The sequence below is a fragment of the Hemibagrus wyckioides genome, linkage group LG08 (genome assembly GCF_019097595.1).
Source record: "Hemibagrus wyckioides isolate EC202008001 linkage group LG08, SWU_Hwy_1.0, whole genome shotgun sequence".
In the NCBI taxonomy this organism is placed as follows: Eukaryota; Metazoa; Chordata; class Actinopteri; order Siluriformes; family Bagridae; genus Hemibagrus; species Hemibagrus wyckioides.
The window spans coordinates 19,812,035-19,839,641 of NC_080717.1; the positions used below are offsets into that span (position 1 = coordinate 19,812,035).

The 27,607-nt window shown below is 34.9% G+C and overlaps 1 protein-coding gene across 2 annotated transcripts; it reads right to left on the bottom strand.

Moving 5' to 3' along the window:
• Positions 1-920: 920 nt before the first annotated feature.
• On the bottom strand, positions 921-27,519 carry klhl4 (kelch-like family member 4). 2 transcript variants are annotated; one of them, XM_058397245.1, is made up of 11 exons: positions 27,359-27,519; positions 12,064-12,231; positions 11,462-11,598; positions 10,983-11,179; positions 9,206-9,418; positions 7,976-8,162; positions 7,073-7,297; positions 5,387-5,549; positions 3,390-3,602; positions 2,624-2,795; positions 921-2,128 (listed from the first exon to the last, which is right to left on the bottom strand). In XM_058397245.1, the coding sequence occupies exons 2-11, from the start codon at positions 12,204-12,206 to the stop codon at positions 2,069-2,071; spliced, it is 1,710 nt and encodes a 569-aa protein (XP_058253228.1). In that variant the 5' UTR covers positions 12,207-12,231; positions 27,359-27,519; the 3' UTR covers positions 921-2,068. The 2 variants fall into 2 exon arrangements, with proteins under 2 accessions (XP_058253228.1, XP_058253227.1); XM_058397244.1 differs by having other exon boundaries at positions 24,195-27,519.
• Between the last annotated feature and the right edge of the window lie 88 nt (positions 27,520-27,607).

A 27,607-nucleotide genomic window follows, 5' to 3' on the forward strand; every position in this document is an offset into this window, starting at 1 on the left:
TTTTATATTCTTTCAAGTAAATGAAGTCTCAGCTTAATTTACATCAGGTCTCCATTGGATGGCAGTATTTAGTATGACTACTGTAGACTATCAGATCAGAAGTTTCTCAAAAGATTAAACTGATTAAAAGATTAAAGATTAAAAGGTGACATGACACCCACAAACCTTAAACCTAGGCGCTAAACCTAAGTAATGTAAGTGATCATAACATTTCAGTGTTGGCTCCCACAGAAATATCACAAGCCTGTTATTCACTGAATATTACTGTTGTATTATACTGTTGCAAGCTTTAATTAATTCTACCAGAGTGAAATACATCTCTCATTAAAATTAATTGGTGGCCACATACATTATGCATATTTTTATAAGCTTCATGAGTGTGAAAATGGTTCCTTTAAAAAAGGTAAAATTTGAAATTCTTAAAAAAATAAAATTGCCTAATAAGAAACAAAACATAATTAGCAATTGTTAACCAACATTATTATTATTAGTAGTAGTAGTAGTAGTAGTAGTAGTAGTATTAATATTAATATTAATATTAATATTAATATTAATATTAATATTAATATTAATATTAATATTAATAATAATAATAATAATAATAATAATAATAATAATAATATTTTAAAGATATATTTTATTAAAATTAAGTTAGATGAAACCAATTCAAGCACCCAGATCAAATAGATTAATAACTACAGCATCTCAGTAGTAAATATAATAACTGTAGTAATTTTGAATTGTGATTTCCATCATAGACCCATGATTCACAGACTCCACATTGAGGAGCGTGAACATTTAATGAAATAATAATACACTGATGTGGTGTGTCTAAAAAGATTTTGTGAGGTCTTGGACAAAACAAGTTGTGCACATTGCACAGAAGGTCACTAAAATGGTCCGAGAGGAAGAAGAATAGATAAAGAGGGAGAAAAGTGTTTATTAATGTTTACATGCTATAGAAAATGATGAAAAGTAAAATACATGTATTTGTAAATCTTGCTTGTTACAAATAGCAAATCACTAAATACAAATAAAAATTCCGTTCGAGAACTCGGTATAAGTATGTTTAAATTCCGAAATTTTGTCAGTGTCATTTGTGAAATATTCACCTACATGGCAATGGAAAGAGGTCAATACATATAAACGCTGCCTTAATCCAAACTCATAAGTGTTGACCTCTGGAAATGGATCTGATAACATATGAAAGCATTACAGTGTGGCATTCAAATATACCCAAGCAGCATGCCAGAAAAAAAAATTATCAGAAAATACATTTATAACACTGATTCAGGAAATATATACATGACTTACAAAAACTATACATTAATGTGAAATATCAATATGATATATTTGTTTATTCACTATTTTGTAAACATTAAAAGTCATGACTACTATCACATGATACTTTGGTGTTTTGCAGCTACTTCATTGAAAGCTTCTTATAAAATGTCTTTTGAGTAGTTTCATGCTTTGTCTAGGCTTACATAAAAAGTCTATAGCATTTGTGTGTGAATGATCTCCAAAACTGTTTTGAGCATAATAACTCACAACTGGATGCAAGCGCACAACTAGACGTATTCACAGTGTTTTAAATGCATTGTCAAAGAGTCAAAAAATATTCATTTTTCCTAAAACACATGAATTAAATAAAGAAGTATGTGGTTTATCCTGTTCTATAAATGTTCTGTTTTACTTTGGGTTGCTGAATATTATTAATACATAATGACACAAAATGAATACATCAAAACAATTCAGTTAAACCACTCTTTTTTTAATTGACTGGTTTAGATATATTTATGTTAAAAAAAAAAAAAGAAAGAAAGAATTTTAATTTCTAAAGTCAAAGCGTTAAAGTGTTATATGCAGAGATTTGATACATTCACATTTATTTTCAGTGTCTACTATTGCAATATTCAGCTATTAGGCAATACTCAACAAGGAGGGCCTTCACATTATTGTCATCCAAGCAAAACAGGAACGAACACTAAAATGCAAAATTCCAGTTGACATCAAACGTCTGTTTTCCACTGCTGGTGTGTCTCCTGTAAGAGCATGGCCTAAATGTTCAAGGCAATTTCACCACCACCACACAAGCTCCAGCTCTGCCAATGTTCAGCGGCACCTCCTAGAACAGCAAAAGGGACAGAGGTTAATGGCCAATATCCACAAGTGTGGCCCAACTGAATTCACCCTTCCACCCTTCTTACGCTCACATTATCCCTTTATACTGCAGGTCTTTCTTATAAATAGTGTGTGACTAAGTGGTGAGGCATAACTCATTCTCAGTGCGTGAATGAGAGGTTAACACATGCTCTGTGAATGACTGAAGAGTCATAGCATGTTCACTGCTATTGTAACATGATGGAAAAAGTCCTTAATAAAAGGAAAGCCTTTTGCTTCCTCTCAATGCCTGTTAATCATCCGTGTGCTTTGAAAACATTCACAGTTTACTTTTCAGGGGTGTTCAAGTACCGGCAACATTAAATAAAATAGTCTTCTTTTAAAACATAAAGTGTGAAATCAACAAGCCTCCAAAAATAAATAAAACAAGGTTGAGGTCAAATGTTGAGTAATGTGACAAAGGCAACGCATTGCGCAATGTTGCACTGTTCAAAATTACCTCAGTCCACTCGTTATTCTGTGCATCATATGATTCTACGTTGTTTAGACAAGACTGGCCATCATGGCCACCCACTGCATACAGCCTGTCACCAAGCAAACACACTCCCACTGCATCACGTGGAACACTGAGGGATGACACCACGGTCCACGTGTCGGTTTTTTGGTCATACCTGCCAGCACAACACAGAAGGATTGTGAAATTTTGTAAGCAAACATAACTTAAGTGGTCTTTATTACTTGGGAGGTTTTTATTCCTTGCTCACAGATTTATATCTGTGTGATTTTGAGATCAGCATTATAAAAAGCACCACCAAATTGTTTGTACTCATACTCATGCAACTTAAACAATAAGCGATTAGTTGGCACTGATAATGAAAACTGTTATTGGTAAGAAATACGTTTATTTTAATATCTACGTAAGAACCGTCCATAATTCTTATAATAATTCTGATGATAATAAGTATTAAAGCAGCTAATTAATGCTATACCTACACCTAAATCTAATCCTAACTTTAAACATGCACTTCCTCTGTGTGACCAGCAGGGGGAGGATGGAGTCAGTTCATTGGAACTCTAAGCACCACATTCCACAGCGGTAAGGTAACTGCGGTTTCTTTCCTTTTTTTCGAAAAGGAAAGGCGTGCCTGCCTGCGCACATAGAAATCCTTCAAGGAATTTTAGCCCTTCCGGTAACTGAGCCTTAAACATTTTGGAAGCTGTTTCGGTCTGTGTTGAAAAGGGATGTATTTGCTGCTACTTTTTACCTCTCTACGCAGTCAGAGAGGCGAGAAGACTGACTTGAAGCTGGTGCGTCATGGCCGCCGACAGCGTACAAAAAGCCATTGTAGGTGGCCACGCCCACTCCCCCTCTCCGCTTCGCCATTGGTGCACACATGCTCCATTTGTTAGTGTGGGGATCAAAACATTCCATGGAGCGCAGGCACGAGCTTCCGTCACGTCCACCTACCGCGAACAGTCTGAAACAATAGATGAGAGTCTTGATGATATATTTCAAATAATCGCAATGGCTAAACCCCTTTTTTAATCCTCAAAGGGAATATTAATATTCTTCATGAATATTGCGCATTTGATGGAAGCACACATTTCACAGTGTCATAAAGGTCTGGCTATCCCAAATGACAGCCACAAGCCTCCACCGGCCCACCTAAAAAGGTTGGGAGGATAAAGTTTAAGGTTTATATGAAATACACCTTGCAATTTAAAATGTACTGTTCTAAACACAATTGCTAAACTCAAATTAATGTTAAATTCAGCTGTAGCTTAAATTGCAGAAAATAAGCAGAGGCCTGACACCCTGAACGTCTTAATTAACAAGTGATCATCAGTCTGCTTTTTGAGTGTAAGCCTCTTTCACAAACATATTCATCTGTTTTCTTTGGTTAATAGCATGCATCAACCACAATGTCATTCAGCTACCTACTGAGAGTGGTGCCAGTGGGATTTAGCTGCTGTTTCATTGCTACATAAAGAGAGTGTTGCAGCAGAGCTTTAGTCCATTAGTCTGTCAAGCTCTCTTACTCACTCATCTCTGCTCAAACCTTAACCAAATGCACCAACCACAAACAAATTAATGCCAAAATATCTAAACGCATCACAAATAGTTCACTATAAGCATATATCTTTTTAGGGTGGACTTTTCATTAATAAATAAAACATTTAGAGCTAATGTTCGTATGTTTACCAGGGGGTAACTAAGGGCCTGCGAAGTTCTTAACATGAAATCTCTGATGAGAAAGCATTGAGAATAATATGGGTCAGAATTCAGCAAATAATAAATACAAATTATTAGAATATGTATGAATATATATGAATATAACTCAACTAATGGTAAGTGATTTCTTTCTTTAAGTTGCTTATGGGTATAAATAATTCTGGTTATGTAATCTGTATCTTAGTCACAAAAGGTGGATGAATAAATATGTGGTGGTATATGAAAATTATATTTATCCATCCATACATTTTCTGTAACACTTATCATACACAGGCCCACTGGGAACCTGGAGCCTATCCCAGGGGACTAGGGGCTCAAGCCTCACACACTCACACACGCACTCACAAACTACAGACAATTTAGAGATAACAATCATCCCAAAAAGTCATTTTATAACAGCTGCGTCATACATCCTGTTTTTAACTATTCAGTATTGGAAAGGGCACTCAATGAATCACTTTGAAATGTAGGACACATGCATGCCTCGAAGGGAAGTTTCAAGGTTGTGTTTTTCCCCTGAATTCAAAAATGCCCTAGGGTGAGATGCAAACAGGACAAATAAAACTCTGACCTCAATATTGGATATTGTTTAAGGTAGCTATGGTAGGATTTGAGGGTCCAAATGGCACTAAGAAATGAAGTAGTGCTCTGTATTAAATGATCTTTTCGTTTCTATTCCTAAAAGTAAACATAAAAGTGTATCTAATTAAACATAAGCATAAAATGCATCTAAATAAATTAAATAAATTATGTGCCTCACATTAAATTAAATTGAAATGAAGCATATCATACAAAGTATTTCTATCGGTTTTGTATCTGAAATATCTTTTGATCATGTCTGTTCAATCTGAATAATATGTTTGTATGAAGTTAACCCTGAACTGTGACACTGTGCTATCTTACAAGAAAAACTGATTTCAGATTTTCTACCAGTCAACAAATCTTAAATCCAATACAGCTGCACAATGCATGTGAATTATTATGAATTATTTTGTATCTGCAAAAGGGAGATAAATAAAATTCGCTTACTTTCCATTGAGAGCAGTGACTCCCACTGTGCTGCGAGGAGTGGACATACTGGCCACATAATTCCACTGTCTTGCCTGGGGGTCCCACCTCTCCACTGTGTTCAAATAGCTCCATCCATCATGCCCTCCCACTGCATACATAGGCCCTTCCAAGACTGCGATGCCTTTTGAAATAAAAGAAAGAATGAACATGTGCTTTTGTTCCCTGTAATGGTATGTATCTCCTTAATATTATCTCTTAGCAGATTCCATTTATTATAAGCCGAGCTACAAAAATGGCAAAATTTAAATGAGACTGCCATTGCATTAATTGAGATGAGAATCAAAAGGTTCTCTCTTAAACAAAGCACCAGGAGCTGAATAGATTGCCCAGTGGCTGGCCCTGAGGAGCAGCCATTAAGTATTCATGCAGCATCTTGCCGCCTCCGCTGCAGAAAGGTCCCTCATGCTTCTGTAATAAATCTCCGGCTGTTGCTTTTTGGCTCTCGACATATAAACTGTCCTTTGAACCCCATTTTGAATTGGCTCTAACACTGCGCTGTAGTGGCGACCTCATGGTGCGTCCGTTTTATGAAGGTGCTGTAAATTCCACTGAAGAACACTGCAGTCAATTTTCTTACAAAATTGCCTGCCATGTATTTGACGAATATTTTCTTGTCGGCTGTTCACTATGTTGGCATCAGCTGATTTGTGTCAGGTACTTCAGATGTGTCCTCTTATTTGATTTGCTTACACGTGTATTAGTGTGTACTGGTAGTAGATTGTACAGTCACCAGATTTATGTACACAGACAAGCTAATGGAGTGGTCTTAATCATGTCCAATTTGCTTCTAGTGCCATTAAGGAAATAGATGTGGTCTCTTAAAAAGGTTGCATCTCCTGTGTTGCTTATTCTGCATTAAGTTAGCTTTTTTGCCATCCATGTTATTTTGTAAATATAAATAGTTTTATATATTATTTATATTATTTATATATATATATATATATAGGTCAGTTTTGTTTTGTAGACAAATTTTAGTAAACATTCAGGAAGACACTTATGATGCAGCTTAGGAAAACCTGTTAGATTTCACTTTGTTTGAATTCTAGCAGACAGCCAAAAATGAAAAATCGGGCTTTAACTAAAATTGAGTTTGTTTGCCATTATATTACAAAGACATTTGCAAAAATACATTTATTTTACCAAAATGACATGGAAATGTTTTTATTTTGGTTACTTTCAAACCTTCTCATGGCTGTCTACTTACAGTGATCACATAGAGTAGGAAAAGGGGCCAGTTTAAACAAAAAAACAGCAGTAAATGCAGCCCAACTGCCTGAAAATGTAGTAGATGTAATGTTTTGAAAAGGCGTTGGATAGCTATGTGGCATATCAAAATGAACATCAATTCAGTTTGTAGACATTGCCTGTCACTTGCAATTTTTTAGAACTATACATAATGTCAAAAATGTCAGAATTTGACCATGTGAAGGGTTTTACCAGGCTGTCAAACATGGTCGTGGAAAATAATAAAGAAGCCATTATGTTCTCTTCCCACAAAAATGTTATACAAGCTCTATAATTGGATTTCAAGGCCTTTTAAAGAGTACAGCAAATCCATTTCCTATTACACAACTCATATCAAAATATGTATGAAAGCATTATATGATAGGAAGAAAACATTAATGAAAGAGGCAAAGTATATACCTAGCCCATGTCTGTGGGTTGACATAGGAGGCATGGTGGACCACACTTTAGTGAGTGGATCATAGCACTCCACCATATTGGATGTCTTGAGGCCATCCCTTCCCCCTACCACATAGAGCTTGTTATCGATGACTGCTACTCCAAACTGAAGTCTCCGGCCATTCATTATGCCAACCTGGATCCAAGTATTAGTGCGAAGATCATACTTCTCTATTGTTGTAGAACCTAAAAGTATAGTTTCTTAGTTAATTGCCATAATCAGTAACTTTTAAAGTAATTCATTATTGTATTTTTGTATTTGACTTAAATATTCAGGTCCAAGTGTTTTTTTTCCATTGGCAGCCGGTAAAGAGGACTGAATGAAAGCTTTATAGAATAACATCATATAAATCAGGTTCTGTGGTAAAGCTGCATCTCTAGAATTAAAAAGGTAATAAAAAATTAATGAAAAAATGTAACGCGATGTTAATTCTAAGCTGAATTAATATATCAATATTAATAATTGTTTGCTGTACTTCATTTTCAACATAAAGTGTTCTATTTTCCTAAAAATCTTAAATACAGTACATATAAAAGGTCTTCACACCCTTGTTAATTTGTGTAAGGTAAAAATTGAAACCAAAATAAGGTTGTCAGATCTGCTTCCACCTTTAGTGTGATACAGCCACCAACAATGTTTTGTTTATTTATAAAATAAAAATGTTTCTGATTTTCTTTTTCATTGGAACTATGTTGGTGATAATCTTTTTCCTACAAATGCAGAAATTGTTTGTTATATGACACATTAATAAAAGCCAATTTGTAAATATGAGCTGTGTGACAAGTGACAGAGTGGCATATGGTCTTAAATAGTGCATTACTGTATGAGCAACAACTCAAAGTAAAAAAAAAAAGTTTGTCCACCTTTTGAGGCATCAGTGCCTCCTACTGCATAGAGAGCCCCTACAGTGGACTTGCGTGGTTTGGTTCTTGGACTCTGTAGCATCGGCCGACGCTCTGGCAACAAATGGTACTTCATGGCCTCCATAAGCAGCTTTTGACATTCCAAATCTTCAGAAAACATCTTATTGTTTTCCAAATCAGCAAGAAGCTACAACACACATAATGGCAAAACTCTCAACATTCAAACAAGAAAGGTTATATAGGCCTTTAATATTTTATATTCATATTACAATTTCCATTCACAGTGACGGCTGCCTGTGATATTAAATGGAAGGACTAAAATCTAACATCTTTCAATAGTTCTTCAATAAAACTATTAGTGTTAAGCACTGTATTATATCACAAGGTCTGATAAATGACATGGTAGGAATGATGTTAAGCAGACAATTTTACACAATTAAGCTCAGATTTCAAAATTTTTCTAACAACAATATCATAACCTTTTCATTTAAATTAAAACACATTAGTGTCTTTTTGAGACCTAGCCCAAACATGTTCCAACATGACAAGGCGCTTGTGCACAAAGCAAGGTCCATGGGTTGCCAAGGTTGGAATAGAAAAACTCCAGTGGCCTGCACAAAGCCATGACCTTAACCCCACCTAACACCTATTGTATGAAATAGAATGGCCACTGCATACTAGGCCTTCTCACCCAACATGAGTGTCAAACCTCACTAATGCTCTTTTGGCTTAATGAGCAAATCCCCATAGCCATGCTCCAAAATCTAGTGAAAGTCTTCCCAAAAGAGGTTATTATATGGGCACAGTAAGGATAGGATGTACAAAAAATGGTTGTGATCTAAATCTTGGGGATGTTTCACCCTGACATGATTGTTGCTGATAGGTTGTACAGTTCTACAGTCTTGGCTAGAAATAAATCCCCCCCAGCCTCACTTTTTCATACCATTTTGTGTATTTTTCTTTTGACCATTGGTTATGCCACAAAATAATAATTTATTATGCATGCCAAAATCCAAACTTTTATTTATGCCTTTTTAGCCTAGACTTGTTAGCACAGTTATTTTACCCATGACCGTTCAACTAATCCCAGTAAGTGATTTTGTAGCATTACAAGCACTTAAAGTAATTTTGAGTAAAAAATTTTCCTCCTTTTTCTCTGTACTGAGTGATTGCATTAAATCAATTGCTGCTCCACAGATCACAGAGTCCGATGGTATGTCATAAGCAAACCTGAGGCGGCAGAAGGGGTAGGCGTATGTAGGCGAGTAACAATCCTAGATCTTGTTGCCGATGCTGCACATCATAGCGCACCCACATCATCAGTGCCTGGAAAATGGTCTCTTCGTCTGGAACATTGATGTCATCGCTGGACAGTAGCTTGACTATTTCCGTTGTAGGAAGTAAGAGAAACTCCTGGTTCTGAATGACTTCTAAAAAGTGTTCCTGAAAAATGAATGTGGTCTTATTAGAAAATTTCACTGCAGTGTATATTATATTCTATATTACACTGAACCTCACCAAGCCATGATTTATTCTTGAGATATTTCCATTCATTTGTTCTACTTTATAATGTAGAAGCCCTAATGTTAATCTAGTGCATAAACTGAAACGATCTCCTTACAGTCTGGTCAAATGGCCTGATATGTAATGCTTTGCCTGATTGTTGCAAAGATTGTTCTTTAAAACAATTTATAAAGTTACAAAAGCAAAAAAAAAAAAAAAAAACATATAAGGTAATAAACAGCTTATAAACCTGTGATATGTACTTTATTTGAATGTGTAATGTAAAAAAATTGGTTCGATCTTTGATGTTCAAGTAGCACATCTAAATTTGTCCATTGGCTTTTAGAGCTTAGCTAATGGAAATTAGATGCATGCATGTATTGATTTTTTAGCCATTCTTCAATATGGATTTTAGTCCTTCTTCCGGTGGTGTTTGTTATTCATTAAAAGGACATAATAATCACAGACAGTTGAACATATTAATACAGTTTTTTCACAATGCTGTGTTAAAAACAGATTAATATGGAGCACAAGCTGTTTACACATAGTGGGAGGATTGGTAAATCTCTTATTTCCAGGTGTATTATTCAGTTGTTCATGTTAATGCATATTATTCTGTAATTACTGAGAATTAAGAGTAGAATAACTATAATTATACTATTAGGAAAATTACTAAATATGTTATTATTAAAGAGGCATTGACTTTTGCCTTTCTAATCTTCAGTAAGAGGCATTTAAATATTTCTGTTATTTTCATGTACACAGCAAACATATGACACTCTTCTGCCTTGCGTGAGACAGCTAAATACCAAAAACATCTCTCATTGAGACTACAGAATAGCATAGTACATAGGTTACTAACACACTGACAGTGTTATACAAAGAAACAGGATGTCAGGATTGCACAGGAAAAGGACAAAAACAAGCTTATCCAAATAAAACTTTTTTTTTAATCTGAACACAATAGATGGTGGAGCAGGAAGCCCTTTTCGCCCCCTGTCCATTAGGGAAGTGATTGAAAAGGAAGTTTCCCTGCTTGTGCTCTCTGATTAGATTAATCTCACTGATCTGGGGAAGGACTGTGTAAACAGCCTCAGCAGATGTCCTTCTGGAGATAACAGTCATCCTCCTAAGTTGTTTCCGCACTTTGGCAGTGGCATGTCATCTGACAAATGTGTGTGGTGGGTCCTGAAGCCCCAGAGAATACTAAATGTGTTAGATGTGTTGGGTTTTTTGGACATTGGCTGGCATTTCACAAAGTATCTTGTGCTACATTTGAAAAACATCAGGAGACCTGGATTTCCATACTAAGCCACCTTAGTGGAAAAATAAATCATGGGAAATAATGATAGTTTATTCACAAGTTACCTAGAATGGAAAGTGTTACAAATGAACTAGTTGAATAGAACAATAGTCTATGGCATTTCACTTTTTTATTTAAAAAGATATGTACATTTCAATTTTAATAACCTTGTAGCTATTCCAAACATAGTACTAGTCTTACCATGGTGTAGTTGTGTGCCACATTCAGCAGATCCATGCATCCTTGAGCATCAGCAAATGAGCGGATCCCCAGGCAGTTGGATGGGTGAAGTTGTTTCATTAGAAAGTTGCAGCAGACCTCAATAACTTGTGAGAGCTGAAGAAGACATGCTGCAGCTAATAAGCTCTCAATTGTCTCTTCCTTTAACTCAAGTACACCTATAAAGAAGAAAATAGTAGGAGAAAGAAATCTCAGAATTCCTTTATTTTTATTACTTGCTTTAGGTTTATTACTTGATAGAGCCAGTAATGCTAAAACAGCCAACAATAAGCTGTTTGTATTCCTAAGTATTATTTTATGTCATAATTTATATTATATTATATTATATTATATTATATTATATTATATTATATTATATTATATTATATTATATTATATTATATTATATTATATTATATTATATTGCAAGGTTTAAGTAAACATATAAACTAGATACTAACCAGTGTATGCAAAATGAACTAATGATCTCAGTGCTTCCGGATCAACACCTTCCATTTTGATCTCATCCTGTTTTGCCTCCCGCACATTGTTGGTGAACATGGCGGCAAAGTAGTCTGAAACTGCACTTAAAACAAGCCTGTCATTAAGAAAAGAATACAAAACCAATTATTAACATCAAGGGATTTCTCTGAAGAACTGCTTCTCTGTTACTTGCTTTGTGAGGGAGATGTTAATCACACACTACCATTCAGAGTAGGGTTAGTGTGTGTGTGTGTGTGTGTGTGTGTATGCTTTCATTAACCAGTTAACTGCATGCAAAACTGGAAATAACATGGTATATTGTATATGCATTTTAAGTAAAGTTGGAAAGTCTGGTTACTCCAAATCAATCACAATCACATCATTTTGGTGAAATGTATGTATAGTCTCTTAAAGGTGATGTGATGAAAGTATGTTATAGGCATTAAATTGTTTTCCATTAGCCAGAAAAATATGTTTAGGTAATATGTCTATAACATGTATCATTCCCTATTGTATCTCTTTTACAGGCCTCTTTCAATCATAAAGATTGTAGTGTCAATTTGGCTGAGAAAATATTTACCTATGTGCAGGGATCTTGTGATCACCAGCTATCAAAAGCACATCACACAGCTGTTTGTGTTGCAGGTAAGTCTCCATCTTCCGGAAGGTCTGTTCTGCATGGTTCGTGGCCTGGAAAAACTCATCTGAGCAATTGGTGTTCATCCTAGTGTAACTACTCAAAGTCAACCTGTAAAGAACCAGACGACCAGAGGTTCAGTCCAAACCAATAAGAGATAAGAGGACACACAGTGGATCTAGTAATTTAGCTTTGCTACTTGACATACATTCACTGACAAGTGTCAGTGAGAACAAAGTTAATGTCTATCAGGGGATTTATTATTACACACCTTTATGGAACTATCAGCTATGAATGCTGTTACTTGCATATGAAAAGTGGATAATGGCTGTTTTAAGTGTGCTATTTGTGTAATGTACTTACGTCTAAAGTGCGGTGTTTGTTAGCCCAATAAAGGGCTGTTGTAAGTGTGTAGCCAGTGCCAAGCAGGTAAATGCAATAATATTTTTCCTCAGCACATCCCACTTAGAAAAACATAATAGTCCATATCTCTTTCCTTCACACTTGTCCTTCACACTCTTAAATTAAAACCATTAGAGCTGAACTCTGTAAATAAGTGGATTGAGAAGCATAATATACCAAGGGGGCAGCTTACCATTAAAAAAAAAAAACTTCTTCTTGTGGCTAGACATGGGCTCAGCATGGCATCTGGCTTCTTCCCAGCACTGTGATCATGTTAATTCTGAGCTACTCTCCCTGCAGACCGGTAGATTACATGCTACTGTGGAGCATCTCAGTAATCCTTCAAAACCGTGGCAAACAATCCTAAACTGTTATTTTGGTGCCCTTCATAGAGCAAATCCATCACTGACATTAAACTAGTCCAAAGTATGTCCTTCTTTCTAAAGTCCTGTTACCAGTAGAAGTATTTATAACGAAGAGCTGTTAAATGCTTGATTCTCATTTGTCAGAAGGTGTCAATTCATTTTTTATAACATCACAGCTTGCAGTGATGCAGAGTGCTAGGTTAACATGCTTATATACTTATACAAGGTTAATATGCTTATATAATATGCTTATATGTTAAAATACAGCATGCTTGTTGCATTATGTTTTTGTTTATATAGTGAGTATTTAAACAGGCACTTATAAGACAGATGTTCCACATAAATGGTCAAAATACAGTATATGAAATTATTTATATGATAAAGCTTTCTGTGAGAATTCTGACATGGGACAGTGTCTCTGTCACAAGACAAAGGTTTCTGTCTTATTTAATTAAGTATAGAGTCAAAAAGAGGCTGGTGAGGGAGTGACTGTTTCTGTGTGTTATAAATAACAGGAACAAATGTAAGTCGTAGTCATTCCACAACATTAAATCAACACAGCACCCAGTAGTTGAAAACTGTCATATAACTGCATGACAGATCTTGTCTAATTCCTTACTTAAATGACCTTTGGATTTCAAAACTAATGTCAAAGATAAACTCTTGGATGAACTGATTATTGATTTGTTTAACTGACCAAACAGTAATATTATAGATGGTCTATAAAATCTAATCCCTATTACCTAGTTAAGTAATCCATATCCAATGTAGTACTGTTATCAAAAATATACTGCTATACTATCCAAAAAGAAATATGAACCATCCGTGTAATACATAAGAACATGGTCTCTCTATTAAATTGTGGTACTAAAGATGTAATTACATAGTAAATCTCACTGAAGGCTGTTTTTTGGAAGCAATGGGCTTATGAACTATGACTCTAACTAGAGAGTTTATACTTCAAGCAGTGTCCTAGACTTAAAGGGCACACGTGTACTACCATCATAATTCATCTTTCTTTCTTTTTTAACCACAAGCACACTGCAGCTCAAATTAGCTTGATTACAGAGTTCACACCCTCTATATTTTTAGCTGAATTTAATTATTCTCTGTGATCTGGTCTCCTTGTGGCAAAAAGGATGTAACTGCTGTTTTAGTTCAAGGTGATCGTCATGCATATCACATATCACATCTCTGTAGACAAAAATCCAGATAATACTGGTACAGAGACATGGTGGTTGGATCGTACCCAGATAAAGCAGACGAACACTGTCAGATAAAAACAAAAAAACAAAAATCTATGTATGCTAGATCTAATATCTAAAATCTGGATGCTACATGTATCTGCTTGCCTAAACATTCCATTATTTCACAGTGAGCAATTACCTTCCACCTTGATTAAAGACAACCAATAACATTTTCTTAGGTACAAAGGAAAATATCAGTACTGCTTAGACTGAATGTAATTTTTGCTATTCTGTTCACTTGAGACTGTGTATATGATTTGCATACATTGTTTACTACATGTCCAGGGTCCCCAAGTCATTAATATTTTAAGGCTAATGGTTGCTGCTTATACAGAGGGTATTTGGAGGTTTACAGTGCAATTACATGTCAGATTTTGTTCAAATGCATTATATCATGTTGTATTTAATAACACACATAGCAGAGTAACATCAGTGTTTCAAAAGATTACTCCAATGCTGAAAACATCTTGCTCTTGTGATAACTTAATATGCACTTAACTGAGTTATTTCTTGTTACTTTATATATATGGGTAATTTATTGTCCTGCTGATATCTGTTCCCTGGCATAAAGCTGTGTTTACTGAATAAAAAAATGAGGTGGTATAAGGTGGTGGCTGTAAACATGTATTACTTTATTGCCAGCTTCAAGGAATACAAAAATGACTTTTTTTATGTCTCCCACTATCTGGGAACACAATAGCTTTTGTATTACTCTCTCAGAGGCCATAAATTTGCAGGAAACATTTATGTTCTTCCTTGGCTTTACTTTATGAAGGACAATGCATACCATTAACATGAAATATGCATCCAATTTGGATAACAATGTTAGAAAACAAATTAAACATTTCTCTCAAACACTCCAAGTTAATATATATTCATAAAGTTTGAGACATGTATGAACCTTTTGGAATATTTATGAATATTACTTTTCCATGTCTTTTATAAGTTCTAGTACTTTCACATAACTTTGACTCAAGGCAAAACTTAAATTTTTTATTGCTATAACAAAACAAAGAAATTGATAAATGCATTAGTTTCATTTGAAAATTAATGATGTAGCTCCATTTATCTCCATATACTAATAAAGGCTGTGTAAAGAAAATTATCCAGGCAATTATCCAAGGTACAGTTATTATATTGTTTTTAATAAAACAGCTGCCACCAGCAAGCAAATATTATTTAATTACCCTATTTTACAAGTAATATTAGACTCATAACACATCTGTTCTCTAGTGTGTCATTTCAAAATGCAACATAAAATGTTACTGTCCCATTGGTGTATGGTCAGCTGCATTTCTGGTGACACACAGCATAGTTGGAGAAACTACAGATGTATGCAAATGTATTTAGGCATTTTATGTTATATGCTTACTGCATTAGAGTGTGAGAAGAAAAGGCACACTAAGGTGTTAATGTAGAGCAGAAAATCTACACTATGGTATTAATGTGCAGCAGATGATTTATATAATATTATTTATGTAGAGCAGAAAAGGTACAGTGGTATTAATGTAGAGCAGAATATTTACACCATGGTATTAATATAGAGCAGACAAGGCACAATGTGGTATTTAATTAGTTTAGAAAAGGCTAACAAAAGCAATAACTTAGTGTATTAAAGGCATGTTATGCCACGTATTTAGTTAAAAAAGGCACACCATAGCAATAATTTAGAAAAGGCACAGTTGCATTAATTTAGCGTGGAAAAGGCACACTATGGCAATAATTTAGTGTAGAAAAGGCACACTATGGTACACTGTGACTCACTATTTTTGTATTTGTTTAAATAATGGACTGTATTAAGTAATAGAACACATTTTGCATAGAAACATCAAGGCTGACTGGAACTAATGTTTCACTGGCTGTATTACTGTTCACATTTCCACTCATTATGTTTAAAGCATGTTCATTTTTACAGTTTTCTTTAATAGTGCATGAGAATTTTGCATGAGGGCAAGTGCAAATTTGTACTTTAGTTCAAACTGGAATGAGTAAAAGCAATGCAGCTAGGTGTTCATTTTATTATCAGTCCACTCTTCTGCTTTAAGCATAGATTTGTTTGAATCTGCAAAATTATAACTGATATGAACTATATACTGCATATAGCCCCATTCTGATTTTACTCCTCATGATATAAAAGAAAAACAAACATGCCACTAGCTTATGATTTTAAGCATGCTCTGTTTTTAAAGATACATACCTTACTACTACTAAGTCATATTGGCATACCAGTAAAATCCAGACTTTAAAAATGTATGTTGCTGTTAGTAAAGGTTATGTTATTACTTCTTAATAACATAAATAGATAAAGGAAGCAGAAAACTTGCATAATTAGGTTATGAATAAAATAGAACTCAATAAACTATCTTGTCAGCCTGAAAGACAGAGTTCCAAAAAAGAAAGCAAAAATACAGAACCTGGAAGATGATGTACCTAGGCTACTTTTATAAGAGGATTATGTCTGCCTGCAGCACCTCACAGCAGAGTGTTACAGAAAGACTTTATCACCCAGACAGCTTGACTGGGTGCATATTCCTACTGATCATTGTCCTGCTGTGCTTTGCAGCCAGATGTGTTGTGTACAGAAAGGCTCAATCTCTCTTTCAGACAGAATCTGTATTTAGGGTATAGAATCCCTAGAATTTATGCTCAAAGAATTATATTCATTCAGATCATTTAGCATGTTGTAGAGATAATTCTATTCGAGAGCATTCAAAGAAAGCTCTGTGTTGCTGGAGGCATTTATCATTTTCTTTTGTCTGTCAGTAATGCCTGAAATACAGCATGGGCTGAATAAAGATTTCATCTTGTTTGATGAAAGTGAATTGAATGCTGCCATAAAATGCCATTTCAGCAGGAGCCATCTCAGAAATAAAAGATTTTCACATACAGACCAGAATGTTTTTTGTTTGTTTTTTTGTTTGTTTTGCTTTGATTAGTTGGTTTAGTGGGATTACCTGCAAGCTATAGAAAACAATTTGGATTCCTTATAGAAATTGCTTCTGTTTTAGTTATAAAATAACTTATTGTCTCAACATACATCCTAGCTGTTTATGAATCTACCTGTCATTAAGCAAAAATCATATAACCATGATTTCTGGTTTGGATGAATAATGGTTAAAAATATGTTTGTTTTAAATTTACTTTATCTGTAGTTGGATTTTCACTTTAGTTTTGTGCCACATTTTGGAAAATATGGGTTTGTACAAGGAGAAAAAAAGTAAATTATTTATTAAAAGGATTGTAAAGGTCTACTGGTTCTATACAACAAGGCTCCTTTCAGCTCTTTTGCTATCTGTCCTTACAGGCAAATAAAGAATCTGTAGAGCCTGAGAATACACTGAGGGTGCTATATCAGTGTACTGAAGCCGCTGTTTTTGCAAATACTTTTTTTGATGCCACTTATATAAAATGCATACCCCAGTTCCACCATACTGTGGCTAGAATTTGCAGGTGCAGAATTGGTAACTAGACAAATATGTCTGAAGAATGCAAGCTGAGAAAAAAAAAATGCCATAAGTAACACGTTACTTTACTGACAATTAATTACTAAAAATGTGAAAAAATACTTCTCAGAATGTTTATAAAATGTTGTTACTGCGTATTCATATTAGGTAATAAAATAAAAAATTGCGATGTATATAACTAATTTGTACTAAATAAAAGATTCTACTAGTGGTGAATAGACTACATCTGCACTGCAGAGTGCACGTTTTGAAAACAACCTCAGGCAGAACCCCATGCCAGATGGGTAAGAAGATGAAAGGATTTTTCAAGGTATCCATCTACTGAGTCTTGCCTGTCACTAAGGCAGTTTCGCTGCTGCTGTTGGCCGAAAACCTGTAATGCTATTATGTTTCAAATATAGTTTTTTAATTTATTTATTTATTTATTTGTTTGTTTGTTTGTTTGTTTAGATAAAGAACATATCTATGTAACTGCTGAATATGTACAAATTAGATGTCCTCATATATTCTCTAAACAATGTCTAAAGTCAGGTGTCTAATACATCTGCATGTTATGTCTTTCTGATATTACAATATCAGCAGCTCCCTATTATGGGCAGGTACCAATTATGTTGAGGCTAATGGACGTGTGGAAAAATTTCTAATTTGATTTAACGTGGAGCCATGACTGCAGCAGAATTTATTGCTTGGGATTAGCTTATTAAATTCAAATGACAAGAAGTCCTGACGCATCAATAATTTGTGGAGCAGCTGCATTGCAGGAGACAAGGGTTTACTGCAACAGTATATTAAAGGTTTCATATTAAAAAGCGCATGTAAATATACGTTTTGAGTATGCATCATTTAGATATCTTGTACATGGGATATTATAGGTACTGTACCTCTTATGAAAACTATAGCTTTAACTACAGCATTGTAAATATCTACATTCACTCCATGTGGAAAAATATGAAAGTTGAATTTGAATAAAATTACCCATTAAGTTCTATTCATAGTGGTTATATAAACATCTGTTAATGGGCTGAACAATATATATTGTGTCCATATTTAGTAATATAATGTGTGAATGAAAACACATATATATTTACTGTAGATAAGCCTTATATATAGCAATTACCATCAGGAGGGAAAAAGCGACATACACTTTAACCCAGCTACACCAACTGACTGTTCATATTACCTTTTAAAAAGAGCACAACATTTTTATTCACAACATATTTCTTCATTGATTTGCTTTTCATGGCCCCTTATTTAAGATTATACCTTCCCATTTTCATTGCAGTCAAATCTTACATATGCAATTTTTCCTAATTACTCACAGAACCAGAACAAGTGTTTAGGCCGAAAACAGTTATAAGATGTTCTCTTATCTCAGTCCTCATTACAGACCTTGCTAAGGGATAACCGGCTTTGATTTTCTGAATGTGTTGTTCCATGACAGAATAGTTACTATGCAGTGCAGCAGCATTTTAAATCACTATTATTGCACTTGTTACCAAAGGCATCATACTTTGAAAAATTCTATACAACACTACTATATTTTACTTCATTAAACTTGGTCAATGACATTCAAGGATGCATGATAAATCTGTTCTTGAGATAAAGCTCAGAGAACACACATGACTTACTGCTCCTGCTTGAGGAAGCTAGTGTCATTATTTTTGAGAGGGAATTGAGGTATAATTCAAAGTAACACCTGCTGACTCAAACCTTTACTTTCCCCTTATTAAAGGGCAAAATTTCTCACTCAGGATTCAGGGCAGTTCATTAGAGGATATAACTGAATATAATGCCACTCATCTTACTGTACTGTAATGCAGAGATTAGTGAAAGAAATTATTCATTTAAAAGTTATTCGTTATTCATTATAATACTGCATATCTCTGTGAGGCATTCCCAAAAAATAATCATTTTTAATAGCAAACATGTATGTTAGTTGTGCGTTATTAAATTGAGCTCAGAAATTCATTCAGGTATTATAATAAAAAGGATCCATCCTGTTTTGACTTGACTTGCAACACTCTAAGTGCATCCCAATTAACATTTCTGATCTTTTCAGTATGTAACAATATATATACAGAATGTATATATATATATATACTACCCAGATATAAATACATACACCTGTTTTGGGGGGAAGTGGGAGAAAACCAGACATCCCAGAAGCAACTCATATGGACATTGGGAGAACAAGCAAAACTCCATACATATAGTTCAGTATCGGACCATGGACTCTGGAACTGTGAAACAGCCATGCTCCTGCTGCACCACAGTGTCGCCTAATGCCATCCATATTATTTTTTATTTTCTTGTAAACCTCACTCAGTTGTATACTCAGTATGTGGTATATGTGTCTGTATTCCTTTGCGGTTCTTCCATTCACTTTTCTGCTTCAGGGAACATATAACACTTTGATTCCACTTCTTCTATTTCTTTGCTTTTGAGCCACAAAGCCATTGAACATTCAGTTTCAACTAGAGAACAAAAATCCCTTTGTTTTGTGTCTCATTCATTGTCTAATTAAATTCCAATGTGTAAAATTATATATACTAAGATTACACACAAACGGACTAATTATTAAAATAAAATCCAGAACAGTCACAAATCATAGGCCTTTTATTGACCTTTTTATGGCTTTTTTTGTTGTTGTTTGTTTTTGACATTAATTTGCTAGATGCTTTCTTTCCAAAGTGACATACAAGGCAAAGCCTTGAGCCCAAGAGTGACAGCTTGGGCAGTTCCATGACTCCATGACTAGATTGAACTCACAATCTAATGCCTCTACCATCAAGCAACCACTTTTACTATGTAAAAAATACACATTAACATTGCAGAAATGTTGCTACAATGATAAATGTAATATTCAATTGAGCTGTGATTTTATAAGCAAGCTCCAGCTGGGATTATGTTTACATGGTACATTATATTTTGTTGTCTCTTTTGGACTGTTGCAAACTAACCTACTGTCAAGACTGACAGCCCAGTAAAACAAATGCCAACTCACAGAAGGTGATTGGAAAACCCATATGTCTTTGTGAGCTAGAATGTATATCTTACTGGAGTAAATATTTATATATATATATATATATATATATATATATATATATATATATATATAAATATTTAAAAAAAAAATTAAAAAAAGGATACACCAGGATAGGAAGTGCTAAACATGTGAAACCAGTATAAGAGAAAACCTCAGAGAAGATGCCACAAAAATCTCTGGCTTGTCACATCAAAAAGAGGAAAGACAGATGCTTTTATTCTTTTCCTGTGAGACTCCAACCACAAACAGGATATGACAGAGCTGGAAAACAATCCCCAGTTCATCTCTACCCTGCCTTGCTTTTAGAAGGTCCACCCTTAGGATACTATGGGCTGTTTTTAGAGAGAGAGAGAGAGAGAGAGAGAGACAGAGACAGAGACAGAGACAGACAGACATACAGGGGGGGCAGAGACAGAGAGAGACAGACAAACAGAGGCAGAGACAGACAGAGAGACAGAGATTAAGAGAGAGACAGAGACAGAGAGAGACGCTCTCATCAGCATGGCTAGAAAGGAAAATGTATCATGCCTCCTAGTGAAACTACTATGCTGGACTATGACAAATCATGCATCTCCGAATGAGAGATTTACTGGAAACCCAGCTGTCAAAGCAAATTAGTGATTCTTGAGAACACATCTGCTGAAACATGTATATAAAGGTTGATGATTAGCTACCATCCTGAACTGTTTATACAGATAACTAAAAGATGATCATCCCATAAACCTCTCAGTATCAGCTGTCGCTATTATAAGTGACCTCGAGTTTTATCAGTCTGTGTTTCTCAGTGGTTATCCGTTAATCTGTGACTAGACTAATGGCAAAAACAATACTTAATGAATGATTTTGAGATTTGGTGCTTGCAATATGAAATCTATTAACAGGGATCAGCCCATAAAGAGGAGACAGAAGTTGAACATCCTCCACTACATTATTTTGCCTCTTAGATTAGCTATCACGTTCCCTCTTGCTGCTGTTTTATCAGCATACTGTGCATTTACCCTTTTCCCTCTGTCCCCATGTGTGTGAGGAGCTCATTTTAAAAATTCATGAGGATCAGGTCTCAACCCTACCAGGATTAGTATAGATCAACAGAAACATTCTAAACATTGCCCTCAGCATATATTATAAATTTCCAGTGCTTTACCGGATATAATGCAGGTTGTTTTACATCACAGAAAAAGTCATTTCTCATTAATCTCATTCCTCAATTTGAAATTATATAATACCAAATTCTCAATGTTCTCTAAATGCATAATTGACATTACTTCTAGAACAAAACCCCCCAAACTGTCTCACTGTCCAGATTTGCTTTTATGTAGTCTTGAATGGCAGCCTTACTTACTGCCATTGCAAAGATTTATTTATCAGTGCACTTAAGCCACCTTTAAAATTTATATATTAGTAACTAATAGCATGAGAGAATAATCAAGTGCATTTTGCAGCTTGCTTATTACAGTACACTCTCACTAGCTTGATATTTTCAGCCTGTGCAAGACCTGATGGTCATACATAAATCATACACTTGGTCCATAGTTATCTATGTATGCGGAAGACATGTTAAAAAGTCTTTGTGGCCTCACTGCAACTACTTTGTGCCTACAAGGAAATGTATTTCTTTATTTACTACTAATATTAAAGGAAATATTGAATAAAATTATATATTTTGTAAATGCATATTCAGTACTAATTTACAAAACAATATTAAGAACAAATATTATAGTTAAAGAGATTTTCACATCTTTAAGTGTGCAAAGTAATGACAAAGGCTCACTCTTTTAATAAAAGTGATGTAATGGCATTTCCTTTGGTGAGGCTTACAAGTGATATCAATCAACTGTCAAGGCCATTAATACTATGTAGGCTTTCAGGCCAATGTAGTAATTGTCATGTGCTTTTAAAGGGTCAAACCATAGTAGTCGCTTAGACCATTTCTCGCTCATGAATATAAAAATGTGTGGCCCATTCAATATTTTATCAGCCATTCTCTATATTTGCCTACTGAAATTGAAATTATATGTTGGCTTTAGGGACAAAAATACAATAAAAATACTGACGAGCTTCTCTTGGACTTCATTATTTTGATTATTATTATTATTTATTATTATCTGCACATTGATGCAGATAATCTATTGTTGAGTTTACTATCAAAATTAATTCTATAGTATCAAGGATGCTGTTTATATTATAATATGCATATTATTTAGCATCTACAAGATATTGCAAAAATATACCTGAATAAGTCCGTAACTATAATAGGTTCATTATTTACCAAAGTAAAAATGTAGTTTTCATGGATAATTTTGCTCATGTTGCCGTGTTTGTGTTTGCCCAGGTGCTAGCTGAAGTAGCTCCACCCCAAATAACAGTTATTTGAACAGCTACTTTAAACAGGCATGATAACACTACTTTTGTTCGTAATGATGTACCAAGTCATGCATGATATGCTTGCATATGTTATATACACATATACATAGTCTATGTTCCTAGACATAGCTCTAGTGACATCCCCTTATATAGCAGGTGACAACACCTCTATATCAAAATGAGATTGAATCCTGCAATATTAGATGTTATTACACTAGACATTCGGCTAAAGTCACCTGTAAGAAGATAAATAAAAAGCCATTTTCCCTTGATGCCAAGGTACACAAAGCATGGATAATAGCAGGCATGGGAGACAAAAATTCATTTCAGTTTTTCTATTAAAGAAATTTATTACTCTTTAATAATGATCTCTTTAGTAATAACTCCTGAACTATACTGAAACTCCATTGTCCTCTACAGCTAATTGATAGTTTTGTCCTTCCCAGATTTACAGCACTTAGTCCTGTGCTTTCTGCTGCAGTAGTATTATTGCTGCAACATTTAAAACTCTGCGCAGGAATGCATAAGTATGCACTGAAATCTGAAATTACAGAGATTTTAGATACAAAATGGCAAAACCCCTTGCATATTCTGCTCTTCATCTTACAGTATGTGCTATATGTGTGATAAAAGCACAAGCATGGATTGCCTCAGCTGTTGCCAGCAAGATGTCGGCCTAATGAATAATTTATCTTCAGATATTTCAAAGAGCTATGTTTCTACACCCCATGTGCAATGTGAATGAACTATCCCCAGTGAACAGTGGTGGCAGCTGCATGGTAGTCAATTGGAAAATGATAACCTCTGAGGAGCCACGATATTAGCAATGCCAAGTAGTAAACACAGCAAATGACAATAAAACAAACCCTGTCACTATTGAGTTCATGTGACTGGTATAATCAGTTTCACTGAAGTTGTGGTAAAATTCATTAGCCTTTACTCATGTCTGACACTCTATGCATCTTACTGTATATCCACCCACTGCCAGAACATAAGCTCTGCCACTCAATGTTGCCAGTAGATTGAGTAATATATTACAATATGCAATAAAAACAGAAGAAAGGTGTAACTCCAGGTGTAACATAAGTGGTTCCTCTGTGTTGCTAGTTAGCTGTAGGCATATCTTCACAGGTCTGACTCTCAGTTTCTATTTCTGCTCTTTTTTTTTTCATTCTGGTGGTTTTACCTGTCAGTGGCTTCTTCCTCAGGGCGCTCCTCTGGGTTGCTCTTCAGATTCTCCTGGCTGATTTTGCCATCCTCTTTACTAGCACTAGAGAGAGAACCATTTTTTGGAGACTCCTCACTGGCCTGGAGGTGTTGGATGATGTTCTGCTGGTGCCATGATTGACTGCCCGTCCTGACATAGACAGGTGTTGGGCCAGAGGTGGGAGACAGAATGTTGTGCACCGGGCTGTTGCTCTTACGAAGTCCTCCTCTATCCCGGGAGTGACTCTTTAAGCGGCTCTGGATTGGTGTGCCCCCATGCTCGAATCCCTCTTGCTGAATGTACCCCCCATTTCCTGCTGATGTCTGAGAGGAATGACCGAACCAGCGCCAGCGAAGTCTAAGGATCTGTTTTACATCAAACTCCTTCTTCCCTGACACAGACATCTTATATGCCCTGAATGTGGTGCCAATAGATCATGGAATCCTGACAATAAGGAGGCAGAAAGCCTGATTCTTACATTCAGTAGATTCTCCTTCTTCTTTTGTCTTTTGGTGCTCGTTGTTGTCGGTGAGCGAACAGTGTCTGCAGCTTTTGTCTGAGACCCCCCCTTCCAACTCTGTCTGCTGCTCCCGCTGTTCAGTTATAGCACATGCATGATAGACTCTGTCTATCGCCTTCTTTCCCTCTCCTCTGCTGCTCTGTGCCTTTCTGCATTCACCCATGAACAGACATAGAGGAAATAAACCAAAATGAGAAGCACTTCCTAAAGCCCAGCCCAGTTTCCAACAGCTAATGATGTTGAACAGAGACAAAACACAGAGGTCAGATCCTAGTGAAGTAAATTATGTAGCACGGAAAGCATAGGCAGCAGCACTGTCATCCTCCTCAAGCAAGATCTTCTTTTCCTCCAGCTTGCACTCTGCAGGTCTATTTTATGCTCACACACATGCACACGTACACTTACCCCCCCCATACACACACGCGCTTTCTCTCTCTATCTCTCTCTCTTTCTCACTCTCTCTCACACACACACACACACACACAGTACAGTCTTTTCATCTGATGAGGTCCCATGGGACAATCTCTCGTTGCAAGAAACCATCCAGAAAAAATATATGATCAGTCTGTGAGCCTCAAACCTCATGCATCCTCACTGAGCTAGTGAATAAGGTGAATTTTGAAGAATATATTTTGAGATTATATGTTGGCTGGTGTTTTTATTGCAAAAATAGAAATAATTTGAAGGGAATACTATTTTATTTTTATTTGTTTGGGTTAAAGACTATATAAATGAAATGAATGTAATGGGTCATATATAAGGTTATTCTTCAGTGAAGTCTTTTTCACAATAAACATTTCTTCTCTAATCCTTATTCTTGAGAAAACATTGTTTATTACATGCAGCCTAAAAAAATGAATAAAGATATGTACACTATACATACAAACATACAGTAAATATACAAGATATAAAAGCATATACCACTGATACGGACAGTGATTCATGGACTGTGTGTGGTGTGCCTTAAGTTGACTTTTTGGTGTGCAACAATGTCTAAAAATGTCTCATATGTCTAAAAATATGAGAGCAGTTTACTTTTTAGAAGGCTTGGCTCATAGAGAAGAATTTAATTTATTCTTGCTATAATGTAGTGTTTGCTGCAAGTAAAATCAGATGTATACATTCACTGTCCACTTTAATACATGTACATCTGCACATTTGTACAGTTATCAAATCAGCCAATCGTGTGGCAGCAATCCTACAAAAGTAGTAGATCTTTCTTTGAGGATAATCAGAATAATTTCAGTGATAACAGCTGTAAGATAAATACTTTTAAACATGAGATTAGACTCATGATTGGTTCATTCTGAACACAGATATGTCCCCAATTAAAGGGTGTTCACAAACTTAATGTATAAGTAAACTTAAACTTAATAAACTTAATTCCATAAAATGTTTCTGATGATTTTTTTTTACTTAATTCTTATTTACTGTAATTTCTTGGCTTCAGTTTGTATATATATATATATATACACATACATACAAACACAATATTGCTGTGAGTTATTTATGCATTGTTATGATTAGTGACAGCATATGACTATCAACTTCATACATTTTTTTCCCCACATTGTTGTATTTAGCTAATTACTTGTTGGGGAAATCACATTATTAATGTGCTGCCATAGGGAATGCTAGTACTTAAAAGTAGCTGGAATGTTACTGCAATAACAAACTCTATGAAACAAATATATTCTAATATACTGGAAGTTACTGTACAACAAATTTCCTAATACATGTAACCCTCAATATGTTTAAATGTAGTAGCATTGTAGTACATAAAAATATATTTAAGTACTTCTTTTCTCATAGCAGTCAATGTGACACTCAATTTAAGCTGCATTCAAATACTACCGTAAAGAAAAGTGCTTTTCCGGAGAGAGATTTAATCTTTCATCCATTTTTACAAACAAATGTTTTGTATGTGCAAGATATAGTATTTTTAGCAATACTGTATAATGCTACATGATTTATAGTCAGAAGGTGCAATGAAAGTAAGTTACAAAGAAACTGAAATTGTACAAATGTTAAAAAGAAAGAAAAAATATTGTATGATTGAAATTAAATGATGTATCCCATTTAACTGCACTATGCAGTCTAGCTATATATCTTGCATAATAGAAATATAAGTCAAAATAGATATCCAAATATAGAGTTAGATGAAAAAGAACAGTAATCTTATAGGAAAATTTATCTACAATGTCTCAATATTATATAATAAATATAAATGCAATATAAATATTTGTGTGAGCAAAGCTGTTTAATCTAATAGGGATATTGCTTTTTGTTACTGAACTTGCATAAAGAAGTGTCCTGTTATTATTGGAAATAGGTGGCAGACATTTTTCACAAATGGCATACATTTCACACTGTAAGCCAGGATAACCGTCTTCCAGAATACATTTTAAACCAGGTCCTTAAACTTATTTTTTCCCCTCTCTTCATCAATACCATCATTACATTCTTTTAATTATTTTGGTTTCACATTATTGTACATTGTTAATTAGACCAAATAAATGATATAAATTATAAACCTTTTAAGTTTCATCCATTTGCATGTGATTTAAAGTGATTTCAATCATAGTACCAAGTAGGATACTAATAATAAGGAGAGGGGTCTTACCTTCCAAATGTAAGAATGTTGCCTTTGCTTTCTTACTAATAGTACAGCATGTGTATCTTGGTAAATAAAATAAAACTTTGCTTTTCTTTCTATGCCTCGGTGGTAACACAGACTATAAAGCAATTTCCTCCCTCTGGAAAGTGTTCTTTCCTCTACATTGGTCTCACTGGTTGAGTCAAAGCAATCAGGAAACCTTGCATCATGTCCTGTTTCCTTTGCTTACACAACGTTTCATAAATGAGTTAGGAT

What these genes read in the sequence shown, in the direction of transcription:
- klhl4 (XM_058397244.1), bottom strand. Translation starts at nt 24,619, where the DNA reads ATGTCTGTGTCAGGGAAGAAGGAGTTTGATGTAAAACAGATCCTTAGA. An exon ending in AGTTCATTTTGCATACACTG is followed by an intron (nt 11,180 to 11,461) that starts GTTAGTATCTAG and finishes TCTTCTTTATAG; the next exon opens with GTGTACTTGAGTTAAAGGAA. An exon ending in AACCCACAGACATGGGCTAG is followed by an intron (nt 5,550 to 7,072) that starts GTATATACTTTG and finishes TTATTTCAAAAG; the next exon opens with GCATCGCAGTCTTGGAAGGG.